At 46.9% G+C, this 20,700-nt stretch overlaps 1 protein-coding gene and 1 long non-coding RNA gene across 2 annotated transcripts in view; one reads left to right on the forward strand and one right to left on the reverse strand.

The window, feature by feature from the left end:
• PLBD1 (phospholipase B domain containing 1) overlaps positions 1–10,602 on the forward strand; it is a 424,699-nt gene extending 414,097 nt beyond the window's left edge. Inside the window, exon 11 of the mRNA XM_069652727.1 lies at positions 10,227–10,602. Coding sequence (XP_069508828.1) covers positions 10,227–10,394 — 168 coding nt within the window. The 3' untranslated portion in view covers positions 10,395–10,602. The remainder of the gene's footprint in view (positions 1–10,226) is intronic.
• The window catches only part of LOC138581412 (uncharacterized), a 578,201-nt gene that overhangs the window by 386,037 nt on the left and 171,464 nt on the right, over positions 1–20,700 (reverse strand). The window lies entirely within an intron of this gene.

Raw genomic sequence — 20,700 nt, forward strand, 5'->3', positions numbered from 1 at the left:
TTTTTCGTCTCACTCTTGCCCCTGATCATTTTCTACACAGTGAGATCGTGTCCATTGAGGCTACACCTATGACAAAACCGACTAGCAAGGCAGGGCATTCTTTAGTGCTGTTGCTATACCCAGCCCAGCCACATGTTTTACATCCCGAGCCACCTTCACTCTGTGCCTTTTACCCAATGCATATATATTGGCTTTGCCAGTCTCGTGGATTACGCCCTCATCCCTCTCCCTGACATTACTTGGTACACTGCAGTCGTCACTTTTGACTACAGCAAATATACCTTCCTCAGTCAAGTGTGACTAACATTAGCCATATTGGTGCATTTACGAGATAACTCAATTTCTTCGGCAATCCCCATTGCCTCCTACAACGTGGGGTGCTTTGCTTGCCATGATCTTTGCTTTCCCTAAGTGTTGGACGGGTGCATCAAAGGCGGGTCCTTCAAGTACCCTTCTTGAGCCGTAGTGAATCCTTTTAATGCTGTACTGTAATTGTGGACAGTCTCCCCCTTGACTTATCACTTACAAATGAATTAGAATCTTTCAAAGGCAACATTCGTCTTATTCCCAAAATGTATTTGCAATGTCCTTAAAGCTTTACTGTAGTGTGTGACCCCAGAGGCCTCATTTTATCCACTGTCCGTACTAACATCGGGAGGGGGCTTGTATATGTGCAGGGTTTCATTTACCAAACAACATAATTGGACTGTTTCCTTTTGCTCATTACTAAATCTATTTGCTCCGGTCACTTGTCAGTCGGCTTGAAATGAGTCTAGCAAACGTTCCCAGGGGATGGGCGGTTCTCCGGGAGTTGCAAGGAAGGACAGGGGCGCTGCCTAATTGTGCATGTTGCAATACAAATGCCATGTAAGTAATAATGTAATGTAGGGGGTCTTGTATAACACCTACCTGCCACTGTTGGTGATCTCACTGCACTTGGCTCGGGAAGACAAAAGGGGGGCAGTGGAGAGTCATTAGTGGGACAGTCGGAAAGGCAGCTGCAAAACCTGTGGCGGGGATATCTGCCGGACGGAAGGGCCTGGTTCCTGAGTGCCAATCTGATTTGTAATGGTTTGGCGGAAGACATATGTGCGTATGTTATCCATAGGGAAGAGCCCAAAATCTGCAAGACTACAGCAGAAGTGTTATACGGAAGAAACTTTGATCAAACAACTGCTGCCATAAATAACTCGGCACACTCATTTTCTTTTCCACCATCACTATGGGTCGTGCTACACACAGGGCCCCAATCCATGCCTTAGAGTGTCTCAATATGGCACAGGAAACAGAGATTGTACCACAGGAGATGACATTGAATTCGAAATCATCAAATTCCTTTTAACACATTTTGCCCCAAATATATGTTGGGGATGGTTATAGGCGAATAGCTAATGTGGCGGGCTATCGGAGGTGGGAATGCGGGGGTCTCCTCTGCATATATTTGCGGCAAAATCTACCACAAAAAAACATTAGACGAATTTGATGTAATATTTTCGACCAAATCACATAGAACTGCATAGCACACCAAACTTGTAATATGCCTACCATCGTGTGCTGGTTTGCATGCTAGTTTATAGAACTGCATAGCACACCAAACTTGTAATATGCCTACCATCGTGTGCTGGTTTGCATGCTAGTTTATAGAACTGCATAGCACACCAAACTTGTAATATGCCTACCATCGTGTGCTGGTTTGCATGCTAGTTTATAGAACTGCATAGCACACCAAACTTGTAATATGCCTACCATCGTGTGCTGGTTTGCATGCTAGTTTATAGAACTGCATAGCACACCAAACTTGTAATATGCCTACCATCGTGTGCTGGTTTGCATGCTAGTTTATAGAACTGCATAGCACACCAAACTTGTAATATGCCTACCATCGTGTGCTGGTTTGCATGCTAGTTTCCTGGTGCACTAAGTCAAATTAAAAGAGGTGACTGAAAGGCTCCATTTACAGGGTTCAGCTGGGAAACCAGGCATTTCCAGCAAATGCCTTTTTTGAACTGTTAAAATTAGCTTTTTTTCTTCATGGCTCCTCTGCGCAATTGGACTTCCAAGAACTAGGTGCTTTTTTCAGAGACCAAATACGGAGCACCTCTGAGCCTGAGTGGAGAAGACAAACTCAGCTGTGAGTAGCCCGGGCCATAAGGCATATCCAGATACAATCCCAGGGTCTTCCTCTGTACACACATTCTCTGTGTCCATTGGAAACTGACCTACACCAGATGGGAAAGTTGGGCAGTGTAGATGCACAAACACAATGACACTCATTGCCTGCCATTGCTGTGATTTAATGAAGGCGAAGACCAAGCAAGCTGTAGGTAGTTTGTTCCAAAGCAAACATACCCAACCTTCCAGGCAGGGGTGTTGGTAGATCTGGAAAAGATCAAGGGCTACGCTAATTTTGAGACCATCGGGGGGACGGGGCTAGCTAGTATTTTTGCTTGTAACCCCTGAGCTTTTATCCGTGGCTACAACCAACAGACCCAGGGCTATAGCCCCCTCAGTCACTCCCTAGCAACGCCTGTGCTTCCAGGCTCGATACTGCCCTTGCAACATGAGAACAAGAAACATTACGAGGCAGGCAGGAGATACAAGAATACTATTGCATTACAAGGCACGGGAAGGGTGAACGCCACAAAAGAAGTGGCTTTCCGTGCCAAATAAATAAGGAAAATAAAACCTTGTCTGCAACTGGTGGATCATGTCAAAAGCAGAGAAAAAGCGGCTAAGCGCAATATATATATACATGTCATCTACATTAATGTAGTGATCATGTTTAGAAGATCACAAGGCATGATTTAAACTGAAATGAAGTGATGAGCATCATGTGATCAAATGGAATGAACCAGAAAGATCCATAACTCACAAACTTAATCGGACACCATGTGAATGGCAAGAAAAGAATTTTGTAGCAAGCATATTTGGAAGCAACTAAATTGGAGAATTATATTGTGAGCAAGCCTTTTGACAATGACTAGATATATACAAACGGTTGCACTTTTAGTATGCAGGCTAGTGAGCAACGCCCTCTGCAACGTTCCTTAATGTGAAGCTGTTCAATAATTAATTGGGTTGTAAAAACAAGAAGGATATCCGTCCTGAAGAAGACTCCATACTTGAGTTGAGGGGTTGAAACGTGCATGTAGACATAAGTTGTAGTTATATGGTTGGTCAAGTGACAAACTAGACATTTGTATGTGTTTTTAACGGCATTTAATGCTTGTAAAGAGAAAGGGTAAAAAGCAAGAGTGTTTGCATTTCCGAGGACCTGGGAGTTTCACTGCATTAGGCACTGCGCTCACGTTGTCCTTGTTTGTGTTACACACCTACTTTTATCCCCTTGTTTGATTGCAAAAAGAAATGAGAAAATGATTGTTGCTCACGAGATAAGTATGAAAATTAATAGATTCTAATTAGTAAATTCAAAGTGCTAAAACATTGTGTACGACTACACCAATGTATTTGATTGGATCACTTTCGCATGTGTCCTGAGGTCTCAGGATGCCACACTTGGAAAAGCACCTGTGCGAGCTAGGGTGAGTGGTCTGAGGTGGCGTGTCCCCAGCAGAATAAGACAGCAGAAATAGGACCTGTTTATTTATTCCCTGGGGCACACCTTCTCTCAAGCCAAACCTTCATGCCTCCTGGAAGGCCTACCAATACACTAAAAGTAACACAGAGAGTCCCCATGCAGCCCTCGAAACTCTTTCTTCCTTTCAATTGTCCATTTTGCAAACTGTGCACAATGCATGACCTGAAACTAGAGTGGTTTGCAAAGGTGAGCAGGAGGAATGTGTAGGAGGCCTTGTCGTGCTTTGTTTTGCCTTTTCAGGACTTGCTATGCAGGGGAGGAGGCTGTGCTATTGTTTGCTATGCCTTTTCAGGCCTGTTCTTCCTTGCTAGGATATTTCATGCAGTTTAGGGTTTCACATAATATATGGTCATGCTTTGCCAGGGTGCTAACTCGAGGCCTGATATTTGTAGTCATTTGACTGCAACCTCACTTCCGGCTGCACCACTCAGACTTGCAATGTGGCTAGACATTCACCAGGCACTAGCAACCAACGGTCAACTACTCACCGCGTCGCAAACCGTGCACATTGCAACACGGGAGACACCTGCAGGAACCCTAGGTGTTCTCTTATGGTGGTTATTAGTTTATTGGGGTCCTTTTTCAAGTTTTAGATAAAGTAAGAGGTAAGGGTCCCTCTTTTTTGTTTTCGGGCGGCCTATCTCGTGAGGGACTAGACTTCACAAAAATATGTGCAGGACATAGGCTACCCCTCCCTTTCACACCTTCAGGCATGCGTGGTGCACCCAACTTTCACAGATCATTTCATTGGTCTGTGTTTCTGAATAGATCAATGACTCTTGTTTTTACCAAAAATATAAACCATGTATTTATCATAAAGACATGCATTTAAAATGTGCCTAGACACAGGCTACAATTTGCTTGTTCGCAACAAATTACAAACATAATTCTTCCAGAATACCTATGAATTTTATATTACTTTTCATGTAGAATCACTGTACGATTGTCCTCGTGCAGGCGGGGGTTGCTGTCGTCTGCTGAGTGTCGTGTTTTCCCTCTGCTATGCTGAGTCACGAATGGTCGCCTGCGTCCTCTGATCATGCGCGTGCATGACATTGTTACCCGAAGTTGAGAGATGAGGCACATACTATTTATTTATTTTTTTTACCACTTCTATAGTGCTGCAAATGTGAGCTCTTTGTAGTTCTCTAAAGTCTTGCATTTACTTCAACAAAGAACTAGGTTGTTTAGAACATGCGTGTGAGACTGGTGTCAATGTACCCTGTACATGTTTAAGCTTATTTTGATAGTTTAAGCATGCACTCCGCATGTAATGACATTTTGCAATAGCCGAGTTGAGTTACAGTTCTCCCAAGGAACTGACCAGCAGGTGACTGAGCACGCAGGTAGCGTTTGGAGCTGGCGTTGCCATCCTCCTGTGAGTGAGTTGAGGTAGAGCCGGGCCAGAGGGAGGCACCAGGAGAAATGGCTTCAATGCCCTCCAGACCAATCCACAGAAGGACGATTGTGATGCATTTCCATCTGCTAGGTGGGGCAATTCCTCATACAGACAGGGCTCTGTTTTGAAAACTGGTGTTAATGGGTTTGTACCAATATGTGCCTGCCGGCCATTAGCATCATAATTGAACTGCAGGTATAAGACACCACATGTACACTTTCTGCTGGGAATCAGTAATGGGCATACCAGCAGTTCTTAGGCCACCATGTACCAAACCATAATGGCCACATGCAGAGTAACAGTTTCACGTATGGGTTTCCTTTTGATAATTGGCACTAAGGAAACCCTTTCACGTCATGCAGCTGTCCAATCACACAGCAGCTCACATTCTTAATGCAGTTGTACGCGCTGAGGGAAAGTATGGTGTGGAGTAGGTCTGCTAAACTTAAATTCGTATGTAGCAGCATTGGGGTGACCCTTTCAAAGGTTCCACAGCCAGTTTTTTCACTAAAAAAGGTAAACCGATGTTGGTTGCCTAATCTCCTACACATTTAGGAAACTGCCTCAACCACCTCCCAGGAACCCCGGCCCCCACCCCAAGATGTTATACTGGCATGTTTAGAACCAAAGTTAATCTGTTTTCATTAGCCATGTTTGCTATAAATGAGAATCCCCTCAATAGTAAACAAGCAGCTTTCAATATAATTGTACATCTTGTAGTACTGTTGGCCATTCCTGCTTCTGATAATACACAATAGTACTGGTCACATTTATTATTAGCCTGTTTTCTAGGGCCCCAGTCACTGCTGCATATTCCAGGAAACGTTTACACCCCACCAATATAAAATGGCAACGGCTGCCACTGTCTAAGAATGACCTTGTGGAACTTGACTCGAACGCAACTGCGTGTTCAGAGAGACTTTTGGGTTTGGTGCCAATTATTTGTTCATCTGCACAGTGCTCTACAACTTGGTATTTGAGAAATTGCACGACTGTGAAACTGTGTTGCTGTAAACAATGCCCAGCACCCTTACGTTCAGTGTTTTAAGAATGTGGATGGGGATGAAGAGGACATTGAAGGGACAAAGGTTAAAGAGGAGTTAGGGGCATGGTGGAGAGCTGTAAAGAAAGCGAGGGAATGAAACGAGAGAGAGGCTGAGAATGGAGGGAGATACAGGGATTACAATGAAGATGGAGAATGGAGCAGAGAGGGCGAGGTAGGAGATTGAGAAATAGACAGAAAGTGGGAAAATACAATTAAAAAACAGCTTCTCTACAGTTGGGACATGTAGAGCACTCTTGAGCCACCCAGCCAAATACATATGTTTGTGATTTGTTAGGGCCCCACCCCTCAATCTCTTATCCCACTTAAATCACTGCCTGTCCCCCACATGTCTGGCCCTTCCAAAGACTGTATCCTCTTGTGGAAATCACCAACGGGGTAACCTCCCTTTTCCGTTTGCCTAGAGGGCTCCCTACGTAAACTAGAGTATTGCAGTCCGCGTTTTCAACTTACAATGGCCTGTTTTAACTTTTATGTTTGTGAATTTTAGGACACTTTGAGCTCGATTCGCAAATATTTGAACTGGAGCAAATCAGAGATTCCCAGGAGCCGCTCTGATTTGGTCCTGGTAGCTTACACTGGGTTCACAAAGCCTAACATGGGATCAAATCATTTATTTTTATTTTATTTGGTTTGTTACAAAGCTTTAAATATATTTAATCATTTTATCACATTCCAAACCGTTTCAACTGGGTCTTACAAAAAATATATTCTTATTTTCATGGCATTTTAACAAATGTATACCCAGTACTCTTGCTAAACAATGTTCTGAACTTAATCTACAAGTAGTTTTGTCAATTGTTCCAAAACGAACGTCAGAGCAAATATTAACACCCTAGATATTTAGTTCTCATACATCTGAAGGCAGGGCAGTACGAGAGTCGAGTGCTTCAGCGTTTCCCATGGCTTGTTACAAAATCTGCAACTGATGTCATTCGCCCAACGAATAAGGACCTCTTTGGTCTTGAATTGATTTAGCCGTAATTTCGTATAAAGTGCTCTCCGATGTCTGTCTGAGAATTTCTCCAGGTATTTTGGGATCTTGTTCAAAGCTTTAGCTACACAGGGTACTTGTTGCACCAGTCTATGTTTGCCTCTTTGGTTTGCAGCATCTATCCAATCTTGCAGCCATACTTTTTTCTTGGCCAAGTTCGGATTCATTTGCAGAGTATGTTTGTCAATATTAAGGTCTTCTAGAATTCTGTCACAGCGTTCTGCCTATTGAGTGAGGATATTTTCCTTCTTTCCACTATTAGGGTTATGCAAAATTTGAAACTGAGGCAGGCCATTTTCCATGATAATGGGCCTCATTACGACTCAGGCGGTAAGGGTTTTACGGCGGCGTAAACAGCGCCGACCCTTACCGCCTGAGTACGAGGTCCCTTAGCGCCATGGAGGTTTTAACACCTGCAGGTGTTAAAATCCATGGCGCTAAGGGACCATGGAGTTAATTATGCCACCGTAATTTACGGTGGCGTAATTAACGCCTTCCCACTCCCATTATTCCCTATGGGGCAAAATGGGAATGGGGAAGGGTAAATGGGAAAATGGGGATTTACTGCCCCGCCAAGGTTGGAATGGGGCGGTAAATCCGCCAACCACCATGGCGTAAACGTAGTTTACGCCATGGTGGTAAAGTCACGGCCCAGGCGGTAACTTACCGCCTGGGTCGTAATGAGGCCCAATGTATCGTTAAAATGTAAGCATGCTCCATTTTACTTTAGCATTTATCGAGATAAGACCCATATTATATCAGATGCAAGCCGTCGGGACCCCTTTTCTGTAGCCACATCACTTTGCGCCAAAAGATGTTTTCCAGTGTGGCTCAAAGTGAGTAAGAACAACCCAACGCACATTCCGCTCTGTGGATCAAAGCTGGCACCGCTTTTTATTTGTAAAAGTCAAAGCAGGTTTCAATGTGAATTTGCCATACTTTTTATTTATCATGGCAGCTTGTACTGCCAATTGCTGGCATTTAGATTTGATTTTCTCTGGCCAGGGAGCGTCATTCAGATTTGAATTAATCAGCATTCCGAGATATCTGGTATGCATGAGAGGGCTTAAGGTTTTTTTTTGCAAATGCCACAGAAACATCTTGTTCGACTGGGTCGTTCTTCCCCTCAAGTCTTTAAGAATCATAACATACTGTTCCAATGCCTGTAATTTTCATTGCAACCCAATAGGTGTTATGTCGAGAAGCACTATATCATCCGTGTATAACATCCGGCTTAGATGACACCAGTGGATTTTAGGTGGAAAAGCAGCCACATTTTCAAACATAGCGCCAATATCAGATAAAAACAGGTTAAACAAAATTGATGCCAGAGGACATCCCTATTTCACTCCTGGATACGTTTTTATTGAGGTCAAGGCTGATTTTTAATTCGGTGTTCGTATGCAGCTCTTTCAATGCCAAAATCGGGCTAGACAGACGGTTCCAGTTTTTTAGCTTGGTCCAGAGGAGTTCTCTTTCCACACTATCAAACGCGTGGGCCAAATCAATAAAGGCAAGGTAGATTGTCGTTCCCCGACGTATGGCTTCCATTTTCAGGTGATTGATTAGTAGCAGGTTTAAGCCACATCCAATGCCTTTGACAAATCCGGGTTGTCTTGAATCAAAGTGGCCACTTGATGTTATCCAAGATGACAGTTGCAGTTGAGTGGCAAAGATCTTCCCAACAACATCTCGAAATGCGATCGGGCAGTCATTTTTATGCTTACCTTTTTGAAGATTGGCACAACGATCGCACACTTCCATGATGCTGGAATTGAACATTCTAGCATTATTGTGGAGAACAATAGGGAACAGAGTTCTGGCCATTCTTCTAGGTTTTCTCTCAGCATGCAGTTAATAATTCCATCGGGGCCCGGAGCCCTTGAAGAACTAATTGATTTGATGTTTTTGAGAATGTAGTCTTTTCCAAAGGTGATGTCCCAATGATATAATTTTGGGAAATTAGGGTCTTCTGTCTGTCCATTCATTTTATAAAGTTCACTGTAGTGGGTTATCCACTGTTTTCCGCAACCATGTTGGACTGTGGAGCTTGTTGCGAGGCATTTTCATCATTAATGATTTTCCAGAAGTCTCTCGAATGTTTGCTTACTAAGATGTTCATTATGGTTTCTGCGTCATGTTGTTCGATGACATGTCTGTGCGATCAACCAGTTTTTATATTTTTGTTTTTGCTTCTTTTTTTTCAGCCTTGTGGCTATCTTTTGGTGCTTTCAGACGGAGCCTGATTTCTTTTCGGCACTCTCTTTTCTTCTTCAAGATCTGTGCGTCATACACATGTTCTGTTTTGAATGCGCACTTACGAGGGCTTTGATTACTTTCAGCATATTGTTTTAACAGATGGCCATATTCAACCTTATTACATTTGTTTCCCCCAAGTCCCAGGTGGAAAGCTTCTACAATTGTTTTCACATCGTTGTCATTTAGATGCAATCTGATTCTGCTGGATTCAACAGACACCAGTGCATCCCATACATCTTTCCTAGCGCTTTCAGAACTAGAGAGTGTCATTTCGACCAGTTTATGGTCACTTTCTGCCTTGGACATGACTTGAAGAGATACCACACATCGGGCCACCTTGCCAAAGACATAAAAAATAGTCAAAGATGGAGTTTTGTTTGTTCCTCCTCCAAGTATCTTGAGGAGGAATATCTCCTATTGTATTCCAATTGAGCATGGTCGGATCTCTTATCTCCATCTCCTCCAGCCAGCGGGCTCCTCCATGCTGTTGAGCAATTGTCTTTTGATTGCTGTCTAGTGTGATACTCAGGCAATTTGTGTTAAGATCACCACACACAATTATATATATATGGAGCAAATCTGCAGTATCTCTGAGGTGCACTGATAGCATTTGCACCGCAGCTGCTCAGATGCTTGAGGCATTTCCAGATTTGTTCCAGTTTTAAAGTTTGGGGATCAGTTGTCCAATAGGAGGAGCAAGCAAGAGATACTCTGATTTGCTTCAGTGCCAGTTGTTTTGAATTGCGGCCTTTGTCTTGAAGGTGACATTTGGGCAGCCTGGTTTAATTAATAACTATTGTAATAGTTTATTTCAAGGTCTTCGAATTACTGACGGTGCAGTCTACTGTGCTTGCAGATGTGTTACCATGTTTCTTATATTATTGAGTAACCTCATTTCCCCCTTGATTTGCAGGTTTCCGATTTCTATTTGGCTGCTACTTATACGGCCCACGCCATCAATGGTCCCCCCGTCGCAGACGGACTTCCGCCATTCAGCTGGAGCCTTTTCAATGAGACGATCCATGAAGGCTTGCCGGAAACCTACAACTTCAGCTTTATACTCACAAAACCAGTCTTGTGATACTGTTCTTTACCAAATACAATGTATAGAGAGATCGTATCAATCACCACATTTTACATTCAATTTATGGTTAAAAAAAATTGAATTGAATGCTCCAAAAACCTTTGCATATTACTTTTTTCAAGTCAAGTTTATCTCAGCAAACATGCATGAAGACATGTATTGTACATGTACAGCACATAATGAGTAAACATAACAATGTTATAAATCAGTCTCTTATGTATTTATTGTAGACTTTATTATAGAATGGCAAATATCCTGGTTACAGAAATGTCTTGTAAAAGAGAACGTGCTATTTGCTGCAGTGACGTGCATGTTCATAAGCCGGGTCTAACTGACATGTCTGGTTCAGTATATTTTAGGGCGTTGGTCCAAGGGTTGACTATATGTTGTGTCGTCCAGGATCCCAGGTCAATCAGTCTGAAGTAATAGATGTTTCAAAATCCAGTGGCAAAGAACAGTTACACGTAGTCGGTCAATGGCGGGCACACGATTTGCACAGTTTAAAGATCTGTTACCAGTGAAGGTAATTTTTTTGAAAATCATATTTTATTGCCATTTTAGATTTTGACATCATGCATCAAATATCGACATAGATCTCCTTAACACAATTATAACAATAACCCTCGCCCAAAACCCCCGCCCCCACCCAGCATGCGAGCCCATGTGTCTAATTCACCTGAGGAGCTCATGGAAAACGTTTCAAGGTACGATCAGTCAATTCCTTGCACACTGGACTTTTGGGCCCAATTTTGGACATCATGTGTGCCCAGTGCCATTCCTGGTGTCCTTTCATGTCTGGGGGGAAAACCCCCAGTCGCAATGCCGTCACTTTAGGCTGGGCGTCCATACTTTTCAAAGAAGGGGAGCCACAATTCTTAAATATTCGATTTTGAGTCATCTATAAGGTGTGTTAGGAACTCCATATCATAAATGGCCCATACTTTAGTGACCCATTCTTTTTCACCTGGCATACGTGGACTTTTCCACTTCTGGGCCAGACTACACCTGGCCGCCACCAACATGACCTGCAACATATGACCTTGGGTTTCCTCATGGTCGTCCCCCACCTCGGTACCGAAGAGGAGGAGCCAGGGACACGGGGTTCTCTCTACTCTATCGGCCCCTTTAATCCAAGATAAGACCTCTCCCCAGTATGTCTGGACCACCGGGCACCTCCACCACATATGTATATAGTCACCCATCATCATCCCAGCCTACATTTCCAACAGTGCGGGTCATACCCCACCCTCATCCTAGCAATCCTCTGCGGGGGGTGGTGCCACCTGTGCAGTATCTTAAGAGCTTGGTGCCGGAATTGGAGCAATGTCGTTAGAGACGGGATATCACCCCCTTGGAGCCCTGGGCCGATCTGAGCAGTCTCTCGAAGTCTGTCAGGTCCCTCCTCAGAGTGTCCCCCCATTAGGATTCAGTGAGAACTCCCTTGAGCTGGAGATAGCGGAACGGCAACAGGGTACCCAGCCCCAGAGCCTCCTCCAGATCCCTCAGCAGTACGAAGGTGCCCCCCCACCCAAAGCTGACCCACCCTGCTTAGACCAGCTTCGTACCATTGTTGAAATGCAGCTACCTCGGCTACCTTGTCTATGAACGGGGAGGCCCAAATGAAACTCAATTGAGATGGCCAGGTTGTAAACCATCGATAGTAGCCCCCTTCCCTCCACACTGACCACAAGACCTTCAGCACTGGGTGGTGCAGGACCCTTCTAGGGATGCGCGCCCTGGGAACCCATAGCCACTCGTCTAACGTGAAAGGTGCGAGGACCTTGTTGTCCATTGCTACCCATTGTTTTTCCATCCCTGGGGTAAAATGATCTATCAGCATCCTCAACTGGGAGGCCTTGGAATATGTTGAGGAATCTCAAGAGGACTTGTTTTGTTTTCGTTAGGAATGTCTTGGGTACCTGCACAGGGAGCATTTCGAACAAGAATAGAAACTTGGGGAGAATCCCCATTTTCACCAGGTTGAGGCGCGCCATCCAGGAGAGTCCTGATCTAGCCCATCTTTCTATGTCCCTTTTGATTTCCGACCAGATTGGTAGAAAGTTACCAGGGAAGAGGTTGTCAGGGTTGCGTGTCACTTGTACCCCCAAGTATCTGAACCCATCTCTCTGTATTTGGAAGGGGATCCCTCCCACATAGTCTACCTCTGCATCTGATAGATTTCCCCCTATGTGCGCCACTGACTTCCCAAGATTAACCTTGTACCCGGAGAGTTCTCCAGAGCGCGCCAGGCCCTGTAGGACCTGGGGGACCGTCTGGGATGGTCTTGTGATATAGAGCAGTGCATCATTGGCATACAAGCGGATCTTGCAGTGCAAGTCTCCTATCCATACCCCATTGATTGCCTCGTCTTTACGGACCGAGATCGCCCATGGTTCCATAACCAGCGCATATATAAGGGGGGATAGAGGACACCCCTGCCTTGTGCCCCTCCCCAATGGAAATGTTTGTGACTCAGTCCCATTTGCAACCACCTTAGCTGAGGGAGTGGAATATATAGCTGACATCCAGCCTAGCCACCTTGGTCCCATCCCCAAATAGGAAAAAACCTCCCCATGAAAGCCCAGCTGACCCTGTCGAATGCCTTCTCTGCATCGAGAACTAGCAGGAGGGCCCCCTCCTCGCAGACCATCCTTGAGTTAAGCACATGAAGGGTCTTTCGCATATTGTCAGAGCCCTGTCTGTTCAGGATGAATCCCGCCTGATCTGGGTGGACCAGGTGGGGGAGACATCTCTCTAGTCGAGTCGCCAGTATTCTGGCAAAGATCTTGGCATCTAGGTTCAGGAGGGAGATGGGCCTATATGAGCTGCATTTTGCCTGGTCCTTGGCTGGTTTGGGTATTACGGTAATTAGGGCCTGTAGGAACGTCGGGGGGGATTGAGTCTTGGTTTCTAATTTGGTTGAACAGTTTTGCCAATGGCTTCATCAGAATGGATTGACACTGTTTATAGAAGTCCGCTGTGTAATCGTCTCTCCCCGGGGCTTTACCCGCTTTTAACCTCTTAGTAGTGGACTCCACCTCTTCTTCTGATATTTCCCCCTCAAGGGCATCACGCTCAGGCTCGGTAAGCTGGGGTAGGGGGTGTTCAGTTAAATAGGCCCAAATATCTTCCAGTGACTCACCCCCCTGTTTGGTATAAAATTCCCTGTAGAAGTCGGCAAAGCATTCCACTATTTCCTCCCTTTTCTTACACACATTGCCCCCTTTGTCTCTCAGGAAACTCACCCTCATTTCCGTTCTACATCCCCTTGCCCTGTGTGCCAGGAGAGTCCCCACTCTATCCCCCCATTCGTAGTATCTTTGTCTCGTGTATCTCATTTTATTAATCACTTCCCCCATGAGGACCGTGTGTAAAGCCTGCCTTTTTTCTTGCATTTCCACCAGGAGCGTTTCCCAATCCTCCCCATCGAGACTGAGTCTAGCTCTCAGGGCCCTCAGTTCTGCTTGGATCTTGTTTTCAACAAGTCCCCTTTCCCGCTTGCGTCTGAAGCCCTCTGCTATCAGAAGACCCCGGAAGGTGGCTTTCGCTGCCTCCCACTCCATCACCATGTCCGTTTCCCAGTTTTAATTTGTTTTGAAATAGGCTGTCATTTCCTTCCTTAGGAACTCCCAGAAGACCGGGTCCCTTTGGAGCGTATCGTTGCAGCACCATCGGGAGGGTCTTGGGGAGATGGGCAGCAACCAGTTTGCCACCAGTAACTTGTGGTCTGACCACGTTATTGCTTCAACTCTGGGGAGCTCAGCCAGCCCTCCCACTTCCTCAGAGATCAAGAGCAAGTCAATTCTTGTATATGTGTAGTGTGGGGGTGAGAAGAAGGTGTATCCCTCCGGACCTAGCCACGCTTTAAGCCATACATCCACCCAATAAAATTCCCTTAGGAGAGTCTGCAGGGCTAAATTGTCCCTGGTGGTTCCCTTTGTCCCCGCCTCGTTAGCTGACCACCAGTCCAATCGGGAGTCCATTATGAGATTGAAATCACTGCCAAGTATCATAGCCCCCCTCTGCCCATTCATCCAATACCCTAAGGATCTGGGTCAGGACCGTATCTGGCCTGAGTTGGGTGCACATTGGGTGGCATGCATAATACTTTCAACCTCTTAAGTGCCTTTAACCCCCAAAGTTGCCCCCCAAAATCCCTCTTGGTTTCTGTTGCCATGAGGTGGAGTGCCTTGCTCAAGAGAATGCCCACTCCCTCCTTAGTGCTTTTATGAGAGGCCCAGAAATTACTTCCAATCTCTTTCCCTTTTATCATTGATTCTTTCCCATGTCTGTAGTGGGTTTCCTGTAGGAAAAGGACCATTAACCGTTGCTTACGAAACATGTTGCTAGTCAGAGATCTCTTGTTCTGCGAGTTTAAGCCTTTAACATTCAGTGGGCCTCATTCCGAGTACGGCGCTAACCAATGGCGCTATTAACGCCTTGGTTGACGCCGTACCCGGACCGGCAGCGCCTTGGTGGATGGCGGAATCACCGCCCCATTCCAAGGTTGGCGGGGCGGTAATTCCCCATTCACCAAGGCTCTTCCCCATTCCCAAATGAGCCCCCATAGGGCTCAATGGGAATGGGGAAGATGCAAATAACGGTGACCGTTCATTACGGTCACCGTTATTGGCTTGGAGGCCCCTTTGCGCCCTCGACTTTAACACCTGCTCAAAGCAGGCGCTAAGGGCGAGGGCGCAGAGGGAACTCGGAGTATGGCGGTAAGGGATTACCGCCACCGGTCTCGTTACCGGTGGCCGCTATCCCTTACCGCCATACTCGGAATGAGGCCCAGTGTGCCTATCCTTCCTTCAACCATTGTCGTCCTTAATCTCATTCTCTTTGTGCACCTCAGTGTGTTTCCAATGCAGAGCCCATTGTGAATCAGAAGGCCATGGCTCGGTCTGGCTGTCCCCATACCCCTCAGTCCCAACAAAATTCACCCCCGCCCTCTTGCCCATTCCCACCCCCTCCACATCCCTCGTTCCCTCCCTCCCTTTCCCATTTTCAAGGCGTTCGTCCACATCCCCCCACAATCGTTGGGGTTAGTCAACAAACCACCAGGGGCTCTGCTCCAGTCCCGGGTAATTCTGTAAACAGGTTTCCCATCACAGTCTTTATGTCGGGACTAGTCCCACTCAGCCATTGACATGGGGGCCCAAATCGGGATCTCTCAATTCTACCCCATCCTTTCCACCCATATCAGTAGATTTATGCCTTGGTCGTGAGACCTTCAACAACTTAAAAACTGCTGAGAATCAACAACTGCCCCTCAACCTCAGGGGCAGAACATGGCGCCAATGTGGCGTTCGATCATAGTGCCTTGGGGCCTCGGCCCATGGCAGCTTCAATGCCCTTGGGTGGGGCCACCAGTCCGGGAGAAAGCGTGCCCAATTCTTAAAGAATAATCTGAGTCACTTGAGGTGTCCCTCGGAAGCTGATGTGAGTTGTCTAGTTTTTTGGAACTTGGGGGCCCCTTTCACCTTTGCTTTACCTCTCAATGTGTCTGGGCCACTAAGGCCACGGACGGGGTCCCGAGCATCACCTTCACGGCTGCCTGAGGAGCCAGCACGATCACTCACCAGGTCGTCCGGGACCCTCTGAATGGCTTCCTCGGACACCAGATGGTGCTTCTCCCCCTTCCATTCAAATGCCAGGTTGAAGAGGTGACCCCAGCGATACCTGACCCCCTTCTCCTGGAGCCATCTGCTGAGATTGCCACACCTTTGCCTCATCAGCATGGTGAGGGGCGAGAGATCCTGGAAGATGGCCACCTTGGAATCCCCATATTGTATGTTCCCAAAAGTATTGGCTTTTTCCAGGATTTTAGCCTTGTCCCCCTTCCATTCAAATGCCAGGTTGAAGAGGTGACCCCAGCGATACCTGACCCCCTTCTCCTGGAGCCATCTGCTGAGATTGCCACACCTTTGCCTCATCAGCATGGTGAGGGGCGAGAGATCCTGGAAGATGGCCACCTTGGAATCCCCATATTGTATGTTCCCAAATGTATTGGCTTTTTCCAGGATTTTAGCCTTGTCCTTGTAGTAGTGTAATCATGCCACCACCGAGCGCAGGCCACTGCCTCCCCCTCCAGCGCGGTATCCAATTTAATCTCATCAGCATCTGTCCCCAAAAATACCCTTATGATTTCGTGCACCATGACTTCCAAGCCAAGCAGGCTTTCACCGACGGATTCCACCAGGCCAAAGATGCGCAAGTTGTTTCTCCTCTCACTGTTTTCCATGTCGTCCACCTTGAATCGTAGTTCCTCCTCTCGCCGTTGTACCTCCTTGAACCTTGACTCCATTTGAGTTTCCATGAGCGCTGTGGATGGTTGGTTGTTTTCGACTCCCTCCATGCGGTCCTCTAGGGTAGTTACTTTTGTTGTGAGGTCTGCCAGTTTGGCTCCCATGTCCATCCTAATTCCACAGATTTCCTCTAGGATCATCTGGAGATTGTTTTGGATAGCTCCAAGCAGTGCTCCAGATAAGATTTTGAGGTGGGAGTATTTTACGCATGCTTTTTCAAATTAGAAAGTAAAAATTAGTTTTCTCCTCTGCAAGAGAGTAAAACATATCCAGCCCATACTATCGAATAGTATATTTTAAAGCGCAATATGCAGAGGTGTTGGAAGTCTTTCTTGAAAGTAACAGCTTTAAAGTTTTACTGTGTTTGTTCCAAGTACATTTTTCTGAACAAATACAGTATAACTTTAACACTACCAGTTTTGGGGAAAGGCTTCCCTTGCATCTCTACCTAACAAAATGCAAGTGCGCACATTCAGGGGTGCACCTAGGCTAAAATGTAGGCGGGGGCTAACCCTTGAAATGTTGGGAGGGGCACCAACTTCAGAGACGGCAAACTTGCTTGTGGAGGGGCATCTAACTACATTACTCATTGTAATGAGACTATTCCAGTGCAGCTTCAATGTTACAATCAGTTAACTCTCTCAATTTAAGTCTGAAACACCCACTTCTTGCGGATCCTGAAGGTCCTTGAAAATGTAAAAATGGCAGATGGAGTCCAATGAAAGATTCAGTATCATAGCATAACGGGACATTGCAGAGTTTGGGGCAGTTCTCTGGACGGCCCAAGTAACTTCAGTGGCTGGGAGCAACAGGGGAGAAAATGTATTGTTGGTTCTACCACAGTCCGCTATACTAGAATCTCTGGTGCACTGACTGGCTGGTGAGACTGTCTGCCCGTCAAATCCAGTGTTATGAGACTGGGGGAGGGCCAGTGCAGCAACAATGCAATTCTATATGCCCCATATAGAATTGCATTATTGCTGCACTGTGATGTGCCTGTGTTTAACAGTTAACTGCTCGCACACATTTACTGGAAAATTGGCTCTTCCTATAGGAAGGAGGGGCTCAGGGAGAAACTGTCACACAGTGGCTGAATCCACCTGTTATTGATCAAGCTTTTGCATCACCTGGACGATTTGCAGAATCCACTTGTGAGGTGGCTAGGTCAGACTCTTTGTAATTGCCCGACCTTTGAAGAGATTTACTGCACCATTAAAGTCGGCTGTAAATGCACAGGATTGTGTGACTAATTGTGCTACGCGGTGTTGCAGAGCTATGAATGGGTTTGCTAGGGTCACACTTAGCGGTCTCGTTAAAGGCCCTGCTTCTATCACTGAACATGGATAAATCATATTCAACTCAATGTTAATGTTAAAGGCTATTTATACTGTGCACTATCACCACTGGAGTGCTCCCCTGGCGCTCTGGCAGATCTGAATGGAAAAAGGGTAGGATGGGTTAGTAGGCTTGAGTGTGAAAAGTGCAAGAGAGCTGTGATGTGCTGTTGGGAGCTTCAGTTCGGTCAATACCGTTCGCTGTGCTGTGTAGACATCACCCAGGTCCCACCACCCAGAAGCTGTATTTCCACAGTCTGCTAGAGACAGCACTAATATGTAAGGGACATGGACAATTGCGCAGGCTACATTAGCCGCTGCAGAGCCCTGTCATTTATTCCATAGCTCCTTAAACAGAAGATAGTCCATGAAGAACACTTTCTAAAAAGTTATGTCTGCTTAGGGGATGATCCCGTTAAAGAGTACCCGAAAGATTGGGTTTTGTCGAGGCAAAATTAACATACCACATCCAAAATAAAAACATGTTATGTCCCTTCTCCATGGATCGAACATGAGTGGTAACAATTAACCCTGTTCAGATTCAGCCAAATAAATTAAGGGCCATGCATGACATTGTTGGTACTTCCGTTTCAGGCCGGTCTCCGTCCCCAATCAAACTCACCAGACAGAACCTGTGCGTTTTGAAGAATTGATTTTAAAAAGCAACCGCTTGCAGCGATTCCTCTGCTAAGCACATGCCCTTTCCACCATGCCCAAAGGTCTGCGTCCTACTCATATTACAGTAATATGGCACATCAGTTCACACAAAGCTAGCATTTGCTAAATATGTGTTCCAGCGCCATCTACTGGAAAGAAAGAATAGGGGAATTCTCAAAAAAGTACTGTGGCCAGTCTGCGTAAATGGTACGGAAATAAAAATAAAATGTGGCGTTTTTAAATTATTTTATTGCGTTAAAAGCCCCTAAACGCTCCTTATCTGGAGGGCTGGCCCCAAGATCGGGGGCTGGGGTGGAAGGGCCTCCTGAGGCCATCTTTCTCTCGCCGGCACGGAATTGGTACTTGGAGAGGGCTTCCTTCCAACTCATGAGGGTCGTGCCCAGGTCGGAAGTAGTAGCTACCCTGTGCCTAGTAAGCAGTGTCTAGAGTGCTGCCTCCGAGCTCGTGGTTGTCTCCTCAATATCGCTCTGGCAATGCCGGGAGGTCTGTGGGTGTTGAATCAGGGAGTGGGATGGAAGCGAGGGGGGCCGGTGGGCACCCCCGGTGCACCAGTCTTTGGGTCTCCGTGCATAGGTCCCGGTCCCTTAGTAGATCTGGTGTGGTAACAGGTGGGAGAGTTTAACAACCTGGGAGTGCGGGGGTTCTTGGGTGGAGATACATGGTCCAATCCAGGGTGGGAGAGAGCACCCTCCACAAGGTTTCCCCGGGGCTGGGCTGTCCCTTGTCCCAGTGGCTCTCCTTTCTGGGTCCAACCCAACTGGCTTAGTTTGTCAAATGCTGGGCTGCTGGGGGGCCCCCCTGTTAGCCCACCTCACCTGTGGTGTAGTCCTGTGTGCGTCTCTCCAGCCTGTTGTGGTGGGTGTGGGCTCCCGTGATAGCCCAGGCTGGGGGAACCATGCTGGGGATGTGCGTCCCGCTGCCAGGAGTTGAGGGTGCAGGCCCAGGCATGATCACAGCGGCCCTCCTGGGGTTCTGGGTGCGTGCCTCCATCTCCCGGGCAACAATAAATCACTGGTGGTCTAGTGGGCCCCCATGTGTACACAGTAGGGGCTGCAGGTGTTCAGCCTTGTCCTGGGGAGGAGGGGGACCCCCCTCCAAGTGCCTCCTCACCTTGCTTGTGTTCCTCTTGGGGCACGCTCCTGCGTCGGCCCGGTCCGCATTACTCGCACCGGAGGGGCATCCCATGGCCGGCTCCCGGATGCTCCCCTCAGTGTGGGGGGGTTGTGTGGGATGCCACAGCCAATGCATCTCACCCCTCGTGGCTCCGGCCCCTCAGTGCCTCTTCATATGCGGCCGCAAGCCGGGAGGTTTAACTATCTCCCGCGGCACTTGCCGCTTGCATCTGGGGAGGAGGAGGGGAGCCCACAGGGTCTGGGCTGCCAAGGCGCGCACTCCAGGAGTTTCCCGAAGCTCTGCCTGGACGGCCTCAGTTGTACCTCCTGGATGGGGATGCACTACGGCACAGGTGATTCTGCCACACGGTGCTCCTCCTCTCAGGTCCAGGTGGCGGTCGGCTTCACTGTCTTCTGCTGGCGCTCATCCCATGGCCCTGGGGGCCGGGCGCCCAAAGCTCAAGGCAACGTTTCTCAGGCCAGGAGGCGCCTCCAGATTCGTGGCTTGAATCCTTCGGTAGGGAATACGTTCCGACTGCGTTATTTCATGACCATATGCGGGATGGTGCCCTTTCTCCACTACTACTCCTCACGTTTCCCGGGGCTGGATGTGGAGCTCACGGCTCAGGCGGCCATCTTGCCTGCGCCCCCTGGTGGCCTCAGTAAAGGTAATTTTCAGGAGCTCTCATAATTTTCATGAACACCAAAATATTAGACTGGCTCTTGCCGACATTTGAATACTGTAAAAACAAAAAACAATAACTTTTCTGGACCCTTCTCTATTATGCAACCTGTGTAAAAAAAGACTAGTAAGCCGATACCAGTTCAAAGAGAAGTTCAAGTAGTAGCGCCAGGATTCAGATAACAATTA

This window comes from Ambystoma mexicanum, chromosome 3p (assembly GCF_040938575.1).
Source record: "Ambystoma mexicanum isolate Mex_15411 chromosome 3p, UKY_AmexF1_1, whole genome shotgun sequence".
In the NCBI taxonomy this organism is placed as follows: Eukaryota; Metazoa; Chordata; class Amphibia; order Caudata; family Ambystomatidae; genus Ambystoma; species Ambystoma mexicanum.